The sequence below is a fragment of the Triticum urartu genome, chromosome 1A (genome assembly GCF_056163025.1).
Source record: "Triticum urartu cultivar PI428250 chromosome 1A, HENAU_Tu73, whole genome shotgun sequence".
Classification (NCBI taxonomy): Eukaryota; Viridiplantae; Streptophyta; class Magnoliopsida; order Poales; family Poaceae; genus Triticum; species Triticum urartu.
Genome location: NC_141873.1, coordinates 506,734,023 through 506,753,111, shown reverse-complemented (window position 1 = coordinate 506,753,111; position 19,089 = coordinate 506,734,023). Strand labels below are relative to the sequence as shown.

General features: G+C 42.4%; 2 protein-coding genes, 1 non-coding gene and 1 pseudogene across 5 annotated transcripts; 2 read left to right on the top strand and 2 right to left on the bottom strand.

Annotated features, from left to right (window-relative positions):
- Positions 1 to 598: 598 nt before the first annotated feature.
- LOC125523619 (DCD (Development and Cell Death) domain protein) lies at positions 599 to 4,063 on the top strand. Its single transcript, XM_048688645.2, has 6 exons — positions 599 to 782; positions 1,906 to 2,517; positions 2,615 to 2,715; positions 3,239 to 3,322; positions 3,405 to 3,515; positions 3,600 to 4,063. The coding sequence occupies exons 2-6, from the start codon at positions 1,923 to 1,925 to the stop codon at positions 3,639 to 3,641; spliced, it is 933 nt and encodes a 310-aa protein (XP_048544602.1). The 5' UTR covers positions 599 to 782; positions 1,906 to 1,922; the 3' UTR covers positions 3,642 to 4,063.
- An 891-nt stretch (positions 4,064 to 4,954) lies between these two features.
- Positions 4,955 to 5,028, top strand: TRNAN-GUU (transfer RNA asparagine (anticodon GUU)). The gene has a single exon. It is a non-coding gene; the product is annotated as a tRNA-Asn (tRNA).
- Positions 5,029 to 7,945: 2,917 nt separating this feature from the next.
- On the bottom strand, positions 7,946 to 13,598 carry LOC147992021 (histone deacetylase 5-like; annotated as a pseudogene). The gene is made up of 6 exons (XR_015607724.1): positions 13,466 to 13,598; positions 12,982 to 13,325; positions 11,026 to 11,215; positions 10,757 to 10,913; positions 10,095 to 10,169; positions 7,946 to 9,959 (listed from the first exon to the last, which is right to left on the bottom strand). The product of XR_015607724.1 is annotated as a histone deacetylase 5-like (transcript).
- Positions 13,347 to 18,593, bottom strand: LOC125533007 (histone deacetylase 5-like). 2 transcript variants are annotated; one of them, XM_087527206.1, is made up of 9 exons: positions 18,326 to 18,593; positions 16,938 to 17,136; positions 16,682 to 16,828; positions 16,412 to 16,524; positions 14,929 to 15,140; positions 14,522 to 14,586; positions 14,068 to 14,238; positions 13,888 to 13,977; positions 13,347 to 13,655 (listed from the first exon to the last, which is right to left on the bottom strand). In XM_087527206.1, exons 1-9 carry the CDS (start codon positions 18,493 to 18,495, stop codon positions 13,635 to 13,637), a joined length of 1,188 nt encoding a protein of 395 aa, XP_087383332.1. In that variant the 5' UTR covers positions 18,496 to 18,593; the 3' UTR covers positions 13,347 to 13,634. The 2 variants fall into 2 exon arrangements, with proteins under 2 accessions (XP_087383332.1, XP_087383329.1); XM_087527203.1 differs by having other exon boundaries at positions 13,635 to 13,770.
- Between the last annotated feature and the right edge of the window lie 496 nt (positions 18,594 to 19,089).

Genomic DNA, 19,089 nt, shown 5'->3' with positions numbered 1-19,089 from the left:
AGAATATCGTAGAGTTCTTATCGAAGCCATCACATGCTGGTAAACGTGAGAATGGGGGACTTGAGTCTTACGAAACACAAAATGGTGGTTCTCATCAATAATTACGCTTTTGAGTCCTGTAACATAGAGAGATGGTTCTTCGCCGCCTCACTGAGAGTTAGTTCCCCACCTTAGCCATGTCGGCCATTGACTATTGTGGACATACAACATTTTAACCTAACACACAAACCACACAAACATACACGCAACCGAATCCACCATAATGACCGAAATCTTCTTCACGTCAATCATATATTCATATGGCCCATTGAAATCCAGGGATTCCTTCGCAATAAGAAAAACAAATCTGCATATATGTAAGCAGCTGAGCATGATCTATCAAACACTTGCAGAATATACTCCTACTCCTAGCTACAACCTTCTGGCATTTTCTAACGGGTTCTACAAACGGCATCCGCTCAACCGGAGCAACAACCATCGAGGCCGACCACCAACCAAAGCAAACAAATGACCGCCCCCCTGCCCCACCAGTGGCACACCGGGTAAATAACCCGCAACCCGGGGCCTCTTTCCGCCCCCACTCTCCTATAAATCCGGCAGGACAGCTCACCTCCCTCACCCTCTCCAATCTCTCTGACCGGTGGACTCCGTGTGGGCGGAGCGAAGTGGGAGCCAACGCCAAGCCAGCCGAGCCGACTCCTCTCCTCCTCGCAGCAGTTCGTTCCCGATTCGCCCCCAAATCCAGCGCCCTCCCCGCCGGAATCCGGCGCCGAATCGAGCAGGTATGAGGCTCCTCTCCGATCTCCGTGCTTGTAAGGCTGCGAAATGCGATCTCGCCGGCGTTTAGGCCGTCGATTTTGGCGCGGTCGTTGGGTAGGGGCGCCGGTGGTTCCGCCAGATTCGCCTTGGTATTTCGTTCCGCTTCGTAGCATCCGACGGCGCCATCCGCTTTCCCCGTTTCTCACCTCTCGCGTGTTCGGTAGCGCCGCCGCACCCGCCTGGCCTCGCCCGGTTCGCCTCACGCGGCGCTCCCGTTGCGGCCACGGTCTCGTTCCTCCGCCGCGCGCCTCGCTGTCCTGGCGAGTGGCACTCCTGAGCCCCCTTCCTGGACTCCAGGGTGCCTCCTTGCCCCGCCACGGATGGGAAGGGGTGGCAGATCTGGGCATGGGGAGTAGCGTTCCGTAAAATTCGGTTCAAAGTTCCCATAGATCTAGATGATAGTTGTGATTTGGCGTCCTTCTGGGTGACGAATTGGTCTATAGAATTTTTAATTTTGTGCGGTTGGAAGATAGATTTACGGTATTATGAAGCTTGGTTTAAGTTGAAAGTTGTCATGAACATGAATTGAAATGGTCGGTGTTACTTCCATTTGTTCTGTAGAGAGTTTGTATGATCATAGTTGAGCGATGGTAAGCGCACCAGCGCGGGATCAGAAAGCGAGGAGTAGGGATTGTGTTCATGGGAGAAGTACAACAGGATATAGGGCTAGAGCGTGGACGGAAGGGGGACAGCGTATTCTGGCAGCTTGTTGTTGCTGTCGAAACTTGCCCGCCTGGATGCACTATTCTTGGTGGGCTATTATTGATTGTCAAAAAGTTCTCTCACTGATTTCGGTTGGGTTCAGTTTTATTGCTCGTTGAGGTGTAAATATAGGTTTGTAGCTCAGCATTTTGTTTCCTGAAGTAGCGGTCTAGTCTGATTCTAAAGTTAGATAGCAGCTCTGAAAAAAATTAGTTTCTTAGAATAGAATTACAACATGCATGAAGTTATTTGTAATTTTTGTGTTGTATTGGAGATATGTTGCTCCAATATCATTATGTCCTATGGTGCATTTATTTTCGTAAGCAGGATATTTTACAAGTGTTGTTTGTCACCTGATATATGTTAATCCTTTCTTGCGTGCAGAGAGCTTGAACTGAGCTATGGACAACTTGTGGCATCTCGGAGATGAGTTCCGTGGGCAATCAAAGGTGGTGGAGGACCGCCAATGGTCTCTCATGACATCAAAGCTGGCTGAGATCACAAAGTCAAAGGCTGAGAGGATGAATGACTTTGAGTATGCAAGGATGAACACCGTCCCTGATGTGAAGCAATGGGATAAGCAATCCTACCACCAAGAAGACAACAAGATGGACCACCTCAATCTTGGCCTCATGAACCTGGATCTTAAGATGAACGATCTCAAGATGAACGAGGCTGCCATGAAGTACCCTTTCCGCAACATGGCCTATAACATGAACCCCATGTACCCCAAGGGAAACAACGGTAATGTCAATTCATTCAAGATGAATGTCGGGGTCAACAAATATCCGAATAATCAGAATGGGAAGGAAGCAAACGGCAAACACAATGGTGGTAACAACAACAATGGAGGCAACAGCAACAACAACTCTGTTGACAAGCGCTTCAAAACATTACCAACAAGCGAGATGCTACCAAGGAATGAAGTTCTTGGTGGATACATCTTTGTCTGCAACAATGATACCATGCAGGAGGATCTCAAGAGACAGCTTTTTGGTATGCCTACTATGTATCCTTGTAAATCATTTCACATACCATCTCACACAATTATATGTAAGTTACTCTGTTACTCATGGTTTGTTCTGTTCTGCAGGCTTGCCAGCAAGATATCGTGATTCAGTCCGAGCCATCACTCCTGGTCTACCTCTTTTCCTCTACAACTACACGACCCATCAGCTACATGGGGTGTTTGAGGTGTGTGATTGTTTCATTTGCTGATAACTACGAGCCTCCTTATTTGAATGGAACTGCAAGCCTCTTCATGAATACATTGTAACAGTTGTATTTGTCATACATAAATGCTTATATCATTTGCATGGATAGTTTCGTGTGCTGTTTCTGAATTTCCTTTTAGATGAAAAGTTTTAGCTAGTGTTTTCTTGGAACTGAATTAAATAGGAAATGCCATTTTGGCGGTGTAGATACTCTACCATATGTAATCAAGAACTTGAACTTTCATGTTCTTCTTTCTTCTAGCTGTAATAAAACATGGTAGGTTACCAAATTTATTCCTGTGCTTCTAAGCCAACATTCTCCTGATGTTACGTCCCTATTAGCCAAACATGCTTCTGTGGCCCTTCTGGTTTTGCCTGGCTGAAATTAGAAGCGTACCTGTTCTCAAAGTTCCATTTCAAATGCACATGCGTCTTGGTTGAACTCTAGCACAAATTATAGTGCTTGTTCTTCAGCATTCTAATCAGATTTTCTTGTGTCTCAGGCTGCTAGTTTTGGAGGATCAAACATTGATCCCACCGCTTGGGAAGATAAGAAGTGCAAAGGTGAATCCAGATTCCCAGCACAGGTAATTAATTTCCAAGGTTGACATATGTTTATAGAATATCAGGCTTGTTTTTCATGATCTGACATATTCATCATCATATCAGGTGAGGATCCGCATTAGAAGGCTTTGCAAGGCCTTGGAAGAGGATGCTTTTAGGCCAGTGCTGCACCACTATGATGGTCCTAAATTCCGCCTCGAGCTCTCCATAGCAGAGGTATATATACCTTACTCCAGCTGCCACGATAATAGATGCTTGAGTAAGACAGGTGGACTGAACATTCTCATCTCAATTTTGCAGACACTGTCACTGCTGGACCTGTGCAAGACGGAAGACGCCTGATCTGCTTCGGAACATGGTTGTGGTTGCTCTGTGGTTCTTTTTAGTAAATATCATCCCTGTAAGTTGTGGAAGATGTTTTCACAATGATCTGTTCCGTCCGTCGTCCATGAAAGCGCAAGCTGTTGGTTGGTGGTGCATTTCCCCCAGAAAGGACCTGGTGCTTGGAAGAAGTAGGCCTCTAAAGATGTGAGCCTGTCTGTGTCGGTGCCGTCTGTCCGTAATCTCGGTGATGTGTATGTTCTTCATATTTATGTATTTGTAGTGCAGTATGCCCGCCGCCAGCGGGGAAACCCCGAAAGACGGGGGATACTGTTGTGATGCATCATGAATGCCCCAAAGTGAGGGCGGTTGATGCTGGGAGTGTATCTGTTGTCTCTGTACCTTACCTTGGTTTGGAAAGTTGGAACCTTGCATTTGACTTATGCTGCTGTTTCTGTACCGCTGCCAGTGTTGGAAGTTGAAACCTTGCAATTTTACTCGTTGCTTGCTTTGTTTGCCGGTTTGGCCTCCTGATGACGCTGTGCCCAAAATACACGCTCCGTTCATCTTTCTTTCACGTTCAGTGGCTTAGGTAATCTTCATTTGGATGATGTATGAATGTACTCCCTCTCCCCGTTACTAGATTCCACTATAAACCACATACGGATGTATGTAGATGCATTTTAAAGTGTAGATTCACTCATTTTGCTCACTATGTAGTTCATAATGAAATCTCTATAAAGACTCAAGGTTGTGTAGATGCAGAGCTGAGAATTGGTGAGCTGAAGTGGTTACATTGTTGGCTAGATCAAGGTTGTGTTGTAGGTGCACCAAATCTTATAGTACGTGTCAAGTGTTACAATCCAGAGTGACATCCTACTGGTGTTGATTGCATCAGTTCAACTGCTCCTCCTCCCGGTAACACATCCCAGGACAAGTAGTCCCATCACCTGTTTTTATTGGGGGCCTGTCTCAGGGTCTCGGCAGGTTGAAACCAATGCTGAGCTCAACGGACACACCAACCAATCCTAGGAGAATATACCATGTCCTGTAGTAAATCACTAGGAATTTTGCAACATATGGGCAAGGTCTTTACCCTTGGCATGTGATGGACACGAAACTGTTAGGTGAGTTGGACATGGAAGCGCGATCAGGTCAAGGTGGTTTCCTATTCTTACTGATGCACGATTCGTCTAGTTTAAAGAGAGAAATATCGTCGCTTGCTTCCTAGGCCACTAACTCATGGTGATTCAGCATGGTGATTCGGTGCTTGCTCCTTGTGTCTATTAGGAACGTATTGATTATCTAGACAGAGTTCTGTTCATTGCCACCAAGCTGGAATAGCTCAGTTGGCTAGAGCGTGTGGCTGTTAACCACAAGGTCGGAGGTTCGAGCCCTCCTTCTAGCGGATTTTTTTTCCTTTTTGTGTTTATTTTTTCTTCTTTCCTTCTTCTAACGGGTTCTTTGATTTTTTTTCCTTCCCCTTTCAATTTTCGCGACTAGTATTTTTCTTCTTTCCTCCTAGCGGGTTCCCTGATTTTTTTTCCTTCCCCTATTAATTTTCACGACTAGTATTTTTCTTCTTTCCTCCTTCTAGTGGGTTCTCTCATTTTTTTCTTTCCTTTTTGTCTCTATTTTTCTTCTTTCCCTTTTTGTTTTCGCAACTACTGTTTACGCACTACATCACATCGTGCCCCCCCTATCTTCTGCATATGACATAAACCAAACATCTAGTTTCCATCTATACCGATTTGTTTTAATCAATTTTATCTCCAATTTTTGATTTTTTTTCCTTTCCTTTTTGCGTTTATTTTTTCTTCTTTCTTCCTTCTAGCGGGTTCTCTAACTTTTTTTCCTACCCCTTTTAATTTTCGCGACTAGTATTTTTCTTCTTTCCTCCTTCTAGCGGGTTCTTTCATTTTTTTTCTTTCCTTTTTGTCTCTATTTTTCTTCTTTCCCTTTTTATTTTTGCAACTACTGTTTATGCACTACATCACATCGTGCCCCCCCCTCCCCTATCTTCTGCATATGACATAAACCAAACATCTAGTTTCCATCTATATCGATTTGTTTTACTCAATTTTATCTCCAATTTTTTTTCCTGTCTTTTTTGTGTTTATTTTTTCTTCTTTCCTCCTTCTAGCGGGTTTTCTGATTTTTTTTTCCCTCCCCTTTTAATTTTCGCGACTAGTATTTTTCTTCTTTCCTACTTCTAGCGGGTTCTCTCATTTTTTTCTTTCCTTTTTGTCTCTATTTTTCTTCTTTCCCTTTTTTATTTTTGCAGCTACTGTTTACGCATTACATCACAACGTGACCCCCCTCCCCTATCTTCTGCATATGACATAAACCAAACATCTAGTTTCCATCTATATCGATTTGTTTTAATCAATTTTATCTCCAATTTTTGTTTTTTTCCTGTCTTTTTTGCGTTTATTTTTTCTTCTTTCCTCCTTCTAGCGGGTTCTTTGAATTTTTTTCCTTCCCCTTTTAATTTTCGCGACTAGTATTTTTCTTCTTTCCTCCTTCTAGCAGGTTCTCTCATTTTTTTTCTTTTCTTTTTTGTCTCTATTTTTCTTCTTTCCCTTTTTATTTTTGCAACTACTGTTTACGCACTACATCACATCGTGCCCCCCTATCTTCTGCATATGACATAAACCAAACATCTAGTTTCCATCTATACCGATTTATTTTAATCAATTTTATCTCCAATTTTTTATTTTTTTTCCTTTCCTTTTTGCGTTTATTTTTTCTTCTTTCCTCCTTCTAGCAGGTTTTCTGATTTTTTTATCTCCAATGCGCACATGTCGTCTCTCCTTTCCTTTTTGCGTTTATTTTTTCTTCTTTCTTCCTTCTAGCGGGTTCTCTAATTTTTTTTCCTACCCCTTTTAATTTTCGCGACTAGTATTTTTCTTCTTTCCTCCTTCTAGCGGGTTCTCTCATTTTTTTTCTTTCCTTTTTGTCTCTATTTTTCTTCTTTCCCTTTATATTTTTGCAACTACTGTTTATGCACTACATCACATCGTGCCCCCCCTCCCCTATCTTCTGCATATGACATAAACCAAACATCTAGTTTCCATCTATATCGATTTGTTTTAATCAATTTTATCTCCAATTTTTGTTTTTTTCCTGTCTTTTTTGCGTTTATTTTTTCTTCTTTCCTCCTTCTAGCGGGTTCTTTGAATTTTTTTCCTTCCCCTTTTAATTTTCGCGACTAGTATTTTTCTTCTTTCCTCCTTCTAGCGGGTTCTCTCATTTTTTTTCTTTTCTTTTTTGTCTCTATTTTTCTTCTTTCCCTTTTTATTTTTGCAACTACTGTTTACGCACTACATCACATCGTGCCCCCCTATCGTCTGCATATGACATAAACCAAACATCTAGTTTCCATCTATACCGATTTATTTTAATCAATTTTATCTCCGATTTTTTATTTTTTTTCCTTTCCTTTTTGCGTTTATTTTTTCTTCTTTCCTCCTTCTAGCAGGTTTTCTGATTTTTTTTCCTTCACCTTTTAATTTTCGCGACTAGTATTTTTCTTCTTTCCTACTTCTAGCGGGTTCTCTCATTTTTTTTCTTTCCTTTTTGTCTCTATTTTTCTTCTTTCCCTTTTTTATTTTTGCAGCTACTGTTTACGCATTACATCACAACGTGACCCCCCCCCCCCCCCCCTATCTTCTGCATATGACAAAAACCAAACATCTAGTTTCCATCTATACCTATTTGTTTTAATCAATTTTATCTCCAATGCGCTCATGTGGCCTAGACCGATCAAGCAGACTACGTGGATCTAAGTGACCATGTCGTCTCTCCAATGCGCACATGTGGCCTCTCCGGTGCACGCCTTTGACAGTAAAATGTGTCTACAAGTAGCATAGGATGAGAGTGTCCTGATGTGCGTCGCTTAAAATTGTTCCGTGCCGATGATACATGACATGATAAATCTTGGGATAGGACAGCCAGCAGGGAGCCCCCTGTCGTATCATTGCATACATCATGTTCATACACATACACATTCGAAACTTCCGCATGGGTGACATAGTACCTTCAACAGCGCGAGCCCTAGGTGCACAGCACTGTAAGATGACGGAGGAACGACACTGAAATGTCCAAGACGGACCAACACTTTGGGTTGGGTCCGTGCTGTGTGAGACTTGAGAGATGGACATGTTCAAACCTGCTCAATATATACATGGAACTTTCTCAGTGATCAAACCAGTGCAAACTCCAAACGAAAATAGTCGGTCAGATCCAACGAGGCCTCTACTCTCCTAATTCCGAATCAAACTAGGAAGCGTCCTAGTACAGATCGATCAAGGGACTCGTGGAAGGGAAGCAGCAATGACAATACAGCAGGGTAACTTGGATCGACCAACGATCAGATTCCATCATACATAACAGCACCATCTAACAAAATAACATATACTCAGTACTATAAAACCCAATCTAAAAACCACTATACCTGCACTATCAAAGGCTCCAGTAGAACAAACCGCACACCACCGCTCACTTCTTCTAGGCTCTAAACGCTGCATTGCAGGATTGTGCAACAACAGCCAAAAGCAGAACCAAACACACAACCCAGCCGAGTAATCAAAAGCTCCCAGATAACTCCTTCATCCAGCTATTCGCGGCACCACTGGCGCCCACCCTCTCTTTTGGCTGTACATCTCAGCTGCAACCTGCAACAATAGTCTTGCTCCTCTGGCTTGTAATTCTCGGACCCCCTCGCTTCTGCAAACCAGGCCAGTGTTCCAACCAGTGAGAAACTTGAGTAATAACGCTGCTCGGATCATGCGGATAAATACCTCTAAAGCATATATGCATTATTCCTACCTTCCAAATTGCCCTAAGCCCCTAATCACCGCTGCTACCCCTGCAGCCATTAGTCCTCTCGTCTTACCAGGAAATCTCATGATCCACAGAGAAATATCTTGTGCAGTGTCTAAATTCATGGATACCCCCAAAGCACAACTAACTGCTCCCCATACATATTTTGCCAAAGAACAGTGAATAAAGAGGTGATCCACAGATTCTTTAGCCTCACAAAATCGAGACCTCTCATCTCCCACCAAACCTCTTTTTTCTCAAGTTATCTTTAGTCAATAATATACTATTCTTAAACATCAACCACAAGATAACTGTAATCTTAAGAGGTACTTTAATAAACCATAATTTTCTAAAACGACATCTAACTTGCAAAGCTTTGATCATCAGGTACATTGATCTAATGGTAAATTCACCACATGTAGTTAAAGTCCACACGCACTTATCTCTCTCCTCACTTTGAACCACGTCCTCACAGAGATATTGCAAATGCTGCTCAGCCAAATCACCCAACCTCCTCCTAAATTTGACATTATCCAACCCCCAATCACCTCTGCTACAGTAATATTAAAACTGGTGTTAGCATTATACAATCTATGGAACTTACTACACAGTGGAACATTACCTAATCAAGAGTCTTCCCAAAAGTCTAGTAGTTTTGCCATCCCCCACTCGCTTCCTACAAAATTTGTAATACTCTTTTCTAGTCTAAGATGCCACTCACAAAATGAGACTGAGTAGGTTTTCTCTTAATGCTGACTAGGACTCTTTATTACAATATTTACTTCTAATAATATCTTGCCACATACCTTCCTCATTTTCTATTTTCCATAACCATTTACTCAAAAGACACCTATTCATTACAGCTAAATCAACTACTCCCAGACCCTCTACCCCAATGAATAGGTTGGCAAACCTTTTCCCACTTCACTAAATTGTACTACTTGTCAGATTCACCACTATCCTGCCATAGAAGTCTTTTCATAAAATATTCTACTCTATGCAGAGGATCTTTAGGAATAGTAAACATAGACATCATAAAGTAAGGTATACTACTCAAACAGGATTTCAGCAAAATTAATCTAGGACCATAAGAGATCATTCTTCCTTGCCAGGCTCCTAGTTTCCCTTCCATCTTGTCCTCCACTCCTTCCCAATCACTATTCATAAGCTTAACACTATGCACAGGGATGCCCAAGGAAGCTACCAGCTACACAAGTAAAAAATTCTCTACATATTTTAATGTGATCACTAGCCTCTCATAAACAATAAAGCTCGCTCTTATTAAAATTAATCTTTAGACCAGAAAGATGCTTAACTAAGCATCAAATGTTCTTTAACACTTTGGCCTCTTCTTGTCAGCTCTTAATAAAAGTACTGTGCCATCAAGGAACTACCCCTCAAATCAACCCAGCTCTCTTAGCCCTATGAATTAATTCCTGCGAAACATCTACAGCAATGTTGAACAGCATAGGTGAGGGGGATCCCCCTGTGCAACAGCTGTTGAGGGGCATCTATCTGCAGGGAAACAAACAATTTCACACCATCCACCAAAAAACATATCTTCATCTGTGTTCTTACCGCTTCCCTTCAAGTAGTGCATTGGATAGTATCTACAAGAAATTTCTTTACCAAGTGAAGACTGGAGCTTACGTCATAGTTAAAATTGGACGTCATCCTCCTCTCAAGATAGAGTATGTTGGTTTTACACGTGGAGTACCAGATATCCTGTAGGAAATTTGCATAATAAACATGAAAAATAAAAAATAATAACTTGCAGAAATGATCCATTGATATGAAAATATAACTAGCATCAGATTTATTTAGAAAATCAACTAGTGTCAGCTATATTGCAATGGATGAAGCGGCATTATGAGAAGAAAAATAGTTTATCCTTTTCAGTTTGTAATGTACTGAAACAAGACCTTTTTCGACTGTTGTGATGATGTCAAAAGAGCTTCAAATCCATGGTAACATTCCAAACTGCGATCTGGACTAAGCATCAGTCCCAGGTAACTTCTAACTTCAGACCAACCCGACAGACAAAAGAGGCAGGACATGGCATTTCCTTACCAAAGGATCAACTATTACAGCAGGCATTAACGTTAATCTGTAAGAATGATAGATTCTACCAGTGATGGCCACACAAGAGGTTGGTAGTGTCCTTTATCAAAGTGCTGCCAGAAGGACAGTCGCACTTAAGAGCATTTTTTTCCAACGACGTGATATTAACTACTCTCATTTATTTATAGGCATATAGAAAATTCTATGTGGAGGATAAGCGTGCGCTTGATGTGGAAACCAGCAAATCCAACCTTAATAGGTTCAAGATGAAGAGTTTTTTGTGAAGAGGCAGAGTCTATTTCAGACAAGCAAATCAAAGGAGAGCCAGGAGACTTGATTTTTCCATCTTCGCCGATATCCTTCACTAAACAGTTCTCTTGAAACAACGTGTAATTGAACTGCTCAAGCCTGTAAAAAAGAGAAATTCATGATGAAATCAGAGCACTGACGAGAGATTATGTTCCACCCAGACCTAATTCAAGGATCAATAAAACGTAGATGTGGTTATGATATAACATACATTATTTTGTACATGCAGACATTGACTTGTCACTGTAGTTTATATCAGGGTTGAGGAAAGCAACACCACCAGTACCCCACAGGGGATAGAGGATCTCCCGAAAAAAATGTATGACACACATTTTCCACATGGTGCCTCTTCGTGGGCTTGTGTCATGTGAACCAAAACATGATACACCCATACCATCAACCTGCCACAGACCAAAATGAATAGCAACTTTCACACAAAGCATAACACTTCAGAAAAGGAAAAGGTAAGTTAGAATAAGGGGTGTGCTACGCGTCAAGATCAGCCGGGTCACGAGCCGTCGGATTACCGCATCACACGGCCGAACGCGCCTCCATACTGCAACACAGGTCTTGTTGCGGAATTTACATTTGCGGAAAGCACTAAAAACACTTCCCGAAGACCAAAATATCCCCCAAAAAGGATTCCTTTGGTACAACCCCTTTAGAAAACTATTCATGTGGATAAATGGTGGGGATTACAACGAGTCATTTACCACGCCATAAAGGGTGATGTAGTCTATTTCATGTGGTTGGATACTTTTTTTTACGGAACCTCGTCAGAGGGCAGGGTGCTCCTGCTATTTCATTAAGAGAGTTGGCCCGGTTTATAGGGAAAACTAGGCCAGAAACCACACAACATGGTTGATTAGGGGACAACCGAGCAAAAACCCCAACAAAGAGTACAAACAGCCCCAAGCAAAACTAGGCACCACCACCAAACACAAACCAATCGATCGAGGGCCAAAGCGACCCGAGGTAGGAGTGAAGAAGCACTTCGATAACGCCTCCGTCGGGACAAAGCTTTTGCCAAGAGCTCTGCACACCACCACCCCACTGAACCCCGTGGGAGGGGATCCAGCCACGCCAATAGCCACCGGAACCTAGTACCAGCCACAATGATCTGGTGTCGGGATGAACTCTTCGGCAACGCCTCCAAGGAGGATAAAGATGCCTAGGATGCCTCCGCCGCCGGTACCGCCCCCCCGCCGGCCAAAGATTTCGCCCAGAGCCCATAGTCCCTCCACCTCGACGAGGGATACTGAGCATGGTGCAACCCACACAGCCCACCTTCAGGCCCAACCTCATCTCAGCCCGTCCGCATCTCCTTACATCACGCTTGCCCCCCTCCTCTCCCCTTATAGAAGCAGGAGTGAAGGATAAAGCAAGGGGCCACAGTCAGTTCAGGGCTCCTTTGATTCAAGGGATTTTCATAGGAATTTTGGAGGATTAGAATCCTTAGGAATTTTCCGATGTTGTTTGTTTGATTCATAGGATTGAATACTATAGGAATTTTTCGTAAGGATTTATTTGTACTACTTCCCATAGGATTTATACCATCCACTCAAACCTCTTTGAAAGAATAATTTGTCTTTCCTATGATGCAATCAAACAACCCAAAATCCTGTAGGATTGAGATGAACATGACATTACAATCCTGTGTTTTCCTATTCCCTTGTTTTGAAAATCCTGCGAATCAAATAGGCCCTCAATCTCTTTGGTCATTGCTAGCGAATGTTCGTGAAGCTTTGCACTCATAGACACCGATCCCCAGGTCGACGTCTGTGATTCATAGTGCCAGATCAAACAAACTAAGAGGAGCAGCGAGGAAGGCATGAAGAGCCATGGACTAGATAAGGTTTGTTCAAACGTCGTGGAGCAAGCGTGAGCTGCTATTGTTCCGGGCAGCAGCTTCCCCAATTGAATTGATACACCGGTGCGTAACAGACTAATGCATGAAGTGGACAGATATTTATTCCCGATTTGTGCGGAAGGTACAAAAGTACCCTCCATAAGTGATTTGAGTTACATTAACTGAAAGGGGTGCACCGACTGAAATCTCCCTGAGAAATCAATGATGTGATGAATGCAGCGACAGGCTACAAGCTTTAAATAGAGGAACCTAAATGTTCCTTGCCATATATAAAAGACAATGTGCTTTCAACTTTACCTTACCCCCTTCGATGTAGCACAAGAATCTTGGTTTCCACATGTTTGAACCAAAGCTGGCATACCAAATATTGAACTTTTGACAATGCGGATCTCCAAGCATATCATACTCAAAACATCACTCAGAACCAGAGGAAGTGCATGGCTGTTCATTCCCCAATGGGGAAAACAAGAAAGAGAAATTATTCAAGGGCTCCACCATCAGGTTAATATTTCCTATTGATCGTCTCAGCTATACAGTAAGCCTGCATGCATCAAGATGCATAAATGGTACTCCCTCCATCCCAAAATAAGTGTCTCAACTTTGTACTAGCTTTAGTACAAAGTTGTACTAAAGTTGAGACACTTATTTTGGGACGGAGGGAGTAAATCAAATGTGAGACTATTGGCACAAGATAATTAAAGTGCACAGTACAAACATAGTTGAGCTGTATAACTCTGTATGTTCTTTTGCAAGAGTTAAGAGTTTAAAAGTTGATAGGCACCTCAGAATAAGTATACACATGAAGCATTGATCACAACAACAAAAAAAGGTTCATCAAGTATGGATTGCCTGCGGAAGTGCGGATAATATGGAAATAGCATATCAACTGAGCTGTGTAATACAGTCCACATCACTCGTGAACATGCATTCATCTATGAAATTGGGCTACATTATGGTGCTTCATTATAACCCTGGAAAAAAAAAAAAAATCGTCCATTAAGAATGTGGTTTGAAAGCTGCAACTGTGGTCATGACATGTTGGTGAAAAGTAAGAGAAGATGGTGTCAAGTTTCCCAGCAAACGGATCTGGAACAGAGAGATCCACATCTCAGACATAAGAGCACAATTCATTAGTCAGAGGTCAGACCAAGCAGGCCCCAACTCAAGTCCCCAAGAAGAAGAAAATAGAAAGAGGAAACTCACCTGGATATATGAGGGCGTACTCCTCAAAGATACGTTCTCCGGAAGCTTACTGCTCAAAACAGGCCAGTATGTCTTTAATTCATCGCGTACCTGGTCAGTGTGAGGGGGAATGAGAACTAAATTACAGATACGCATAGCGAGACCAAAATTAGACAGAAATAGTACACTGCAGACCATTACCATTTGTATGACTCTCCATGTAGATTCGAATGGTTGCATCTCTGGAGAGGTAAGTGTGAATTTATCTCCCAACAATACTTTTGCACAAGCACAAACTGAGTTTGCTATGGACTCAGGGTTATAACCTCCTTCAAGGGCCATCACAATCCTTCCTTTTGCAAAACCTAACAGCTGCAGGTAAAATGTAGACAGGCATAAGCATCGATCAGCTGAGTAGAAAGTCCAAAAAAGTTATAGGAGATACTAATAAATTGATGGGATCAAATGAAAATTTTCTAACAGGTAACACCAAAGCATGACAACAAAAATGAATGACCGTGGCAATAACATAAACGCTACTCTATCACATCCAAACTCCAAGGTCAAGAATGAAAAATGTTTTTAAGGCCAGGAGAGCGCATGGTTCAGTGAGTTTAATAAAAGGTCATTTTGCTGCAAACGTGCAAATGCATACCTTTGTCAGTAGCAGTGCATATCCATTTGGAGTGATGCAGCAATTACCCATATCATCACCCAGTGCTAGCAAAAAAGAAACAGGGAAAATATTCAAAACCAGTGAGTAACAAGAACATGCATGATCATATGAGACACAGAAGTTTTGATTCCATTGGCATGTAATAGCAATATAATACAACAAAGCCACAGCGGTTGTCAAAATATCTTCAGTGAAGATCTCATTTGTCACGCAAAAAGGGAATCAGGTATATAAGGAGTAGTACTCGAACAGTGCACATCTAGTACATAGAATAAACTACAATGCCGGTATATAGCAACAGTCAGGCTTCATTTGAAGTGCCTAGATTAGTTAGATGTTTAAATTTTAGGGACAAGATAGTTTCTAAGAATTTTCTAGCTGTCTACCTGCGTCAAACCCAGCAGACAGTAATATTATATCAGGATCAAATGCTTCTGCAACAGGAAGGAGTACATGGTCCCATGCAGCAACATAATCTGCATCACCGCATTCCGCATGCTCCCAGGGCACATTAATGTTGTACCCTCGACCAGTTTCATCCCCAATGAAAACGTGTGATGCATCCGCTTCATAAGGGTAGAAGCTTCCATCATCATATCTACAGAGCAAACATTGGAATAATAGTTTACACATTACTGAAGGATCAACAGAATGCAATGGAACAACTGCAAAAAATTGAGATTTCGATCAGAATTGGTTGGGTAGTTCTAGGAGAGGCCTTTACCAAAGATGGCAAGTTACACAATCTGTAGATTCATCAGCCAAGGTAACATGTATGTAAACTTAAATGATAAGCGGTTAGAACAGCAGCTTTCCTCAGGTACCTACCTACTACTCCCTCCGTCCCATAATGTAAGATGTTTTTTGACACTAGCTAGAACAATGTTAGAAGAAGTTTCGGCGTTGGATCTGGGAGGCTAGAACTTTTCACATATATCGGAGAAAGAAAGAATAAATATCAACATCATGTATTTTGGATGCTCCAGACTATAACAGTGCAGATAAATCAAACATATTAGAGCAAGAGTTGTATAACAAGTACAACTCAGTTTTCAAACATAAGCACTGAAGTTGCATTACAAACATGTCTTTCTAATGTAAACATGAACCGTAGTATCTAGCCCTGCAGATGCATGGGAGACTAAACTCAGATAGCAATAGAAAGTAAACACAATGAATTGATTAATATACCATAACCAAAATCAAGGGTGGGCAGGTGACAATTCAAATGACAAATAAAGTAACCATACTATGTTGATTAGAAGTTTAGAACAGATAATTCAGGCTATTTCAATACTAGTAGTGTCAACATAGGAAGTAAAATGGTAAAACCATGATGAAACAGAAAAAGGAATAAGCCTACAGTATAAAGTTATCTGTTATAGATTCTTCCATTGACAACGGATTAATAGTTAATAGGTTCCATGGCACATTAATCACAAACTGGGCTCAAGCATTTAGGTCGTGCTATACAGCCCAACTGGATCAACAAAACTGAGACTTAATCCCGATCATTACAGGTACAATATCCAAGAGCATTATAGTAAGGTGAGCTCACAAATATCAAAAATGAGTTTGTTAATACCATGTAAATAAGAAATGGAGTTTCTAAATTTCTATGAACTGCAGAGATCCACTGTAAGAAAACGCTCTCAGCATCCTACATCCATTCAAAAAGCAGTAAGCCATAAAACTGTAGGCAACAAAACTACCACGGCTTCATGAAGGTTATGAAGCTAGTCTAAAGTCTCAACTAAGACTTCTTCTTTATATCTAATGCGTATACATACAGTGGTTTGCATGTTTGCGGAAGCAAAGTCTGAAGTCTAAACAAAAATAGCAAAGCAACGCCAAGTTATTGTGTCATACCTGTGCACTGAAAAGAACAATACACGAGGGTCATTATAAAACATGTTCTGCGTGCCATTTCCATGATGAACATCCCAATCGACGATTAATATCTTGCTGATACCTAGGTCAGGCTGCAACAGAAAAAGGGAACTCAGAAAATGACTCCATGTTCTCAGTAGGTCACATCATAGCAAATTGATATGATTGTTCCTACAGAGGAAATGATAAACAAAAACAGCACGTATTGATCTTAACAGAACATTCAACAGGAAAGTTTCAAATACGCACCCTTTCATTTAAGAGGTAGTTAGCTGCAATTGCCACATTGTTGAAGAGGCAAAATCCCATGGGCTTGCTATGTTCGGCATGGTGGCCTGGAGGCCTGACTAGAGCGATCGCAGAACTCAGCTCACCAGCTGCAACCTTCTCAGCAACCTACTTGCCAAACGAGTCATTTTGTCAGCACTCAGGATCAACGGAACCAGAATTGCTGTATAAGACTAGTGAATACATATGCAATGTAGGAAAAGTAAACGGAAATTACCTCGATGACAGAACCGGCTGCGAGGAAAGCAGACTCTGAGGAGCCTTTGTTGAAGTAAATGGAATCGAGTTTCTCAGCAGTATTTTTTCGCTCGGAACTATCCTTCGAGCTGATATTCCTTATCAGATCTATGTGATTCGGGCCATGGACAGAGGCTATATATTTTTCCTTGGCTTCCTTCGCCCTCATGCCCACACACCTGGAAGAAACTTATGTTACACTACAGCCACAGAACCTTGCAAAGTCATACAATTATGAATCTAATCAATCAAAGTAATGCAAGCAATGGACGGCACAGAAGCTATAATGCCGATGTTCAAACTTCACTCTAGTGGCATACAAGTTACCTTTTCTTAAGGAAACAGCAGGACTCTGCTGTGTATTTTAATTGTTTTTCAAATAAATGTTACTCCCTTGTCCAGCTTGAAAAACGATCTTATATTGTGGGATGGAGGGAGTACAAAACAAAGTTCAGAAATAAAATAAAAGAGCTACACAGGCCTAGTGAAAACAAACAAGGAACAGAAAATACAAAAGGTACAATGAAGGCAGAACTAAGTTCATCTGAAAGCTTTGACCCAATCAATCAGGCCACTATACTCCTTCCTTTTGGCCCTGTAGGTGAGCCTGAGCCACTGCAGTTCCTCTTTAAATCGACGCCTGCAGGGATCCGAGATACTGTACCACAAGGAAGGGCTGGAGTGCCCCAAATTGCAGAAATACCAGAAGGACGCTGTTCCTTTCAGATATGCAGTGCATAAATGTTTGAACCTATAATGCAAACAGTGGGCAGCACAGAAGCCATAATGCCAATGTTCAAACTTAACTCTAGTAGCATCCAGGTTACTGTGCACAGGCAATGGCTTGAGTACCCAGAACTGCAGAAATACCAGGACTCTATACCTTTTCAGCGCTACTGTGCATACATGTTTGAACCTATTATCTGAAGAAACTTATGTCACACTAAAGCCACAGAACCTTGCAAAAGTCATACAATTATCAATCTAATCAATCAAAGTAATGCAAGCAATGGACAGTCCAAGTTACTGCACACGAGGAAGGACTGGAGTGCCCCAAATTGCAGAAATACCAGGACTGTTCCTTTCAGCGCTACATGGCATACATGTTTGAACCTATTGTATGAAGGATCTATATACTCTCCCCCCTTTCTCAGGCCCTTCACCATTTCGGGCGCTTCATCAGATAACCAAAACATAATCGTGCAGATTTACAGTCGTAACAGGAAACAGATCAAGCACAGCGGGAGCGCGCGAGGACTTCCCATCCCATCTATCTCCGGCGATTCCACGGAACCGTATGCAGAAAAAAAAAGGGGGGGGCACGAGGTGGCGCTGCTCTCGCTTGAGAGAGTCGCTGGCGGCGCGAACCTGGACGTGACGCCCTCGGCGGCGAGCTTGCGCCAGATGGCGCGTAGCCGCTCGGGGGTCTCCCGTTCTTTCTTCCCGGCAGGCGCGTGCTTCAGCATCCGCTGGTCATACAGCAGCCCCACCCTGGGCGCCGCGCCCGCCTGCCTCGATGTGCCCGCGGCCGCCGCCATCCTGCGCCGGCGGAGGAGAGACCGGAGGCGGAACTCGGGGTGGAACCGGAAACGGAAACCGGGGGCGGGCGAGACGAATGAGACTAGGGCCAACTCCAACGCACAACGCACGAAGTCTGGGACAAATGCCACGGCCAAACGGGCCGTGCTAACTGGGCCGGCCCGGTAGCACGCTGGCACGGCACGACCCAGGCTAAACGGGCCAGGCCCGGCATGCGGCACGCCATGGGCCGTACCTGGGCCTGGAGGCTGGGCACGCGGGCCGGCACGGCACGGCCCGTTTATTTTTTTTGAAATATATAAATATATGTCCTATATAAATATCTATAATACTCTAATATGTTCAAATTTTTTGCCGTGCATGCGTATTTTAGTGCTTGGATCTTTTGTATTAGTAGTGTTATATAGTGTAGTCTTTGTTGAATATTGTCTTTGGAGGCCGAGCTCCATGGAGCTCGGTTTTGAAAAATTCGAATTTCATCAAATTTTATATTTTCTGCATTTTAAAAAATTCTAAAAAAACACAGATATACATGAAGGCATAACACATATGTGTGTAAAATTTCAGGACAAAATACGTTGAAATGAGGCCTG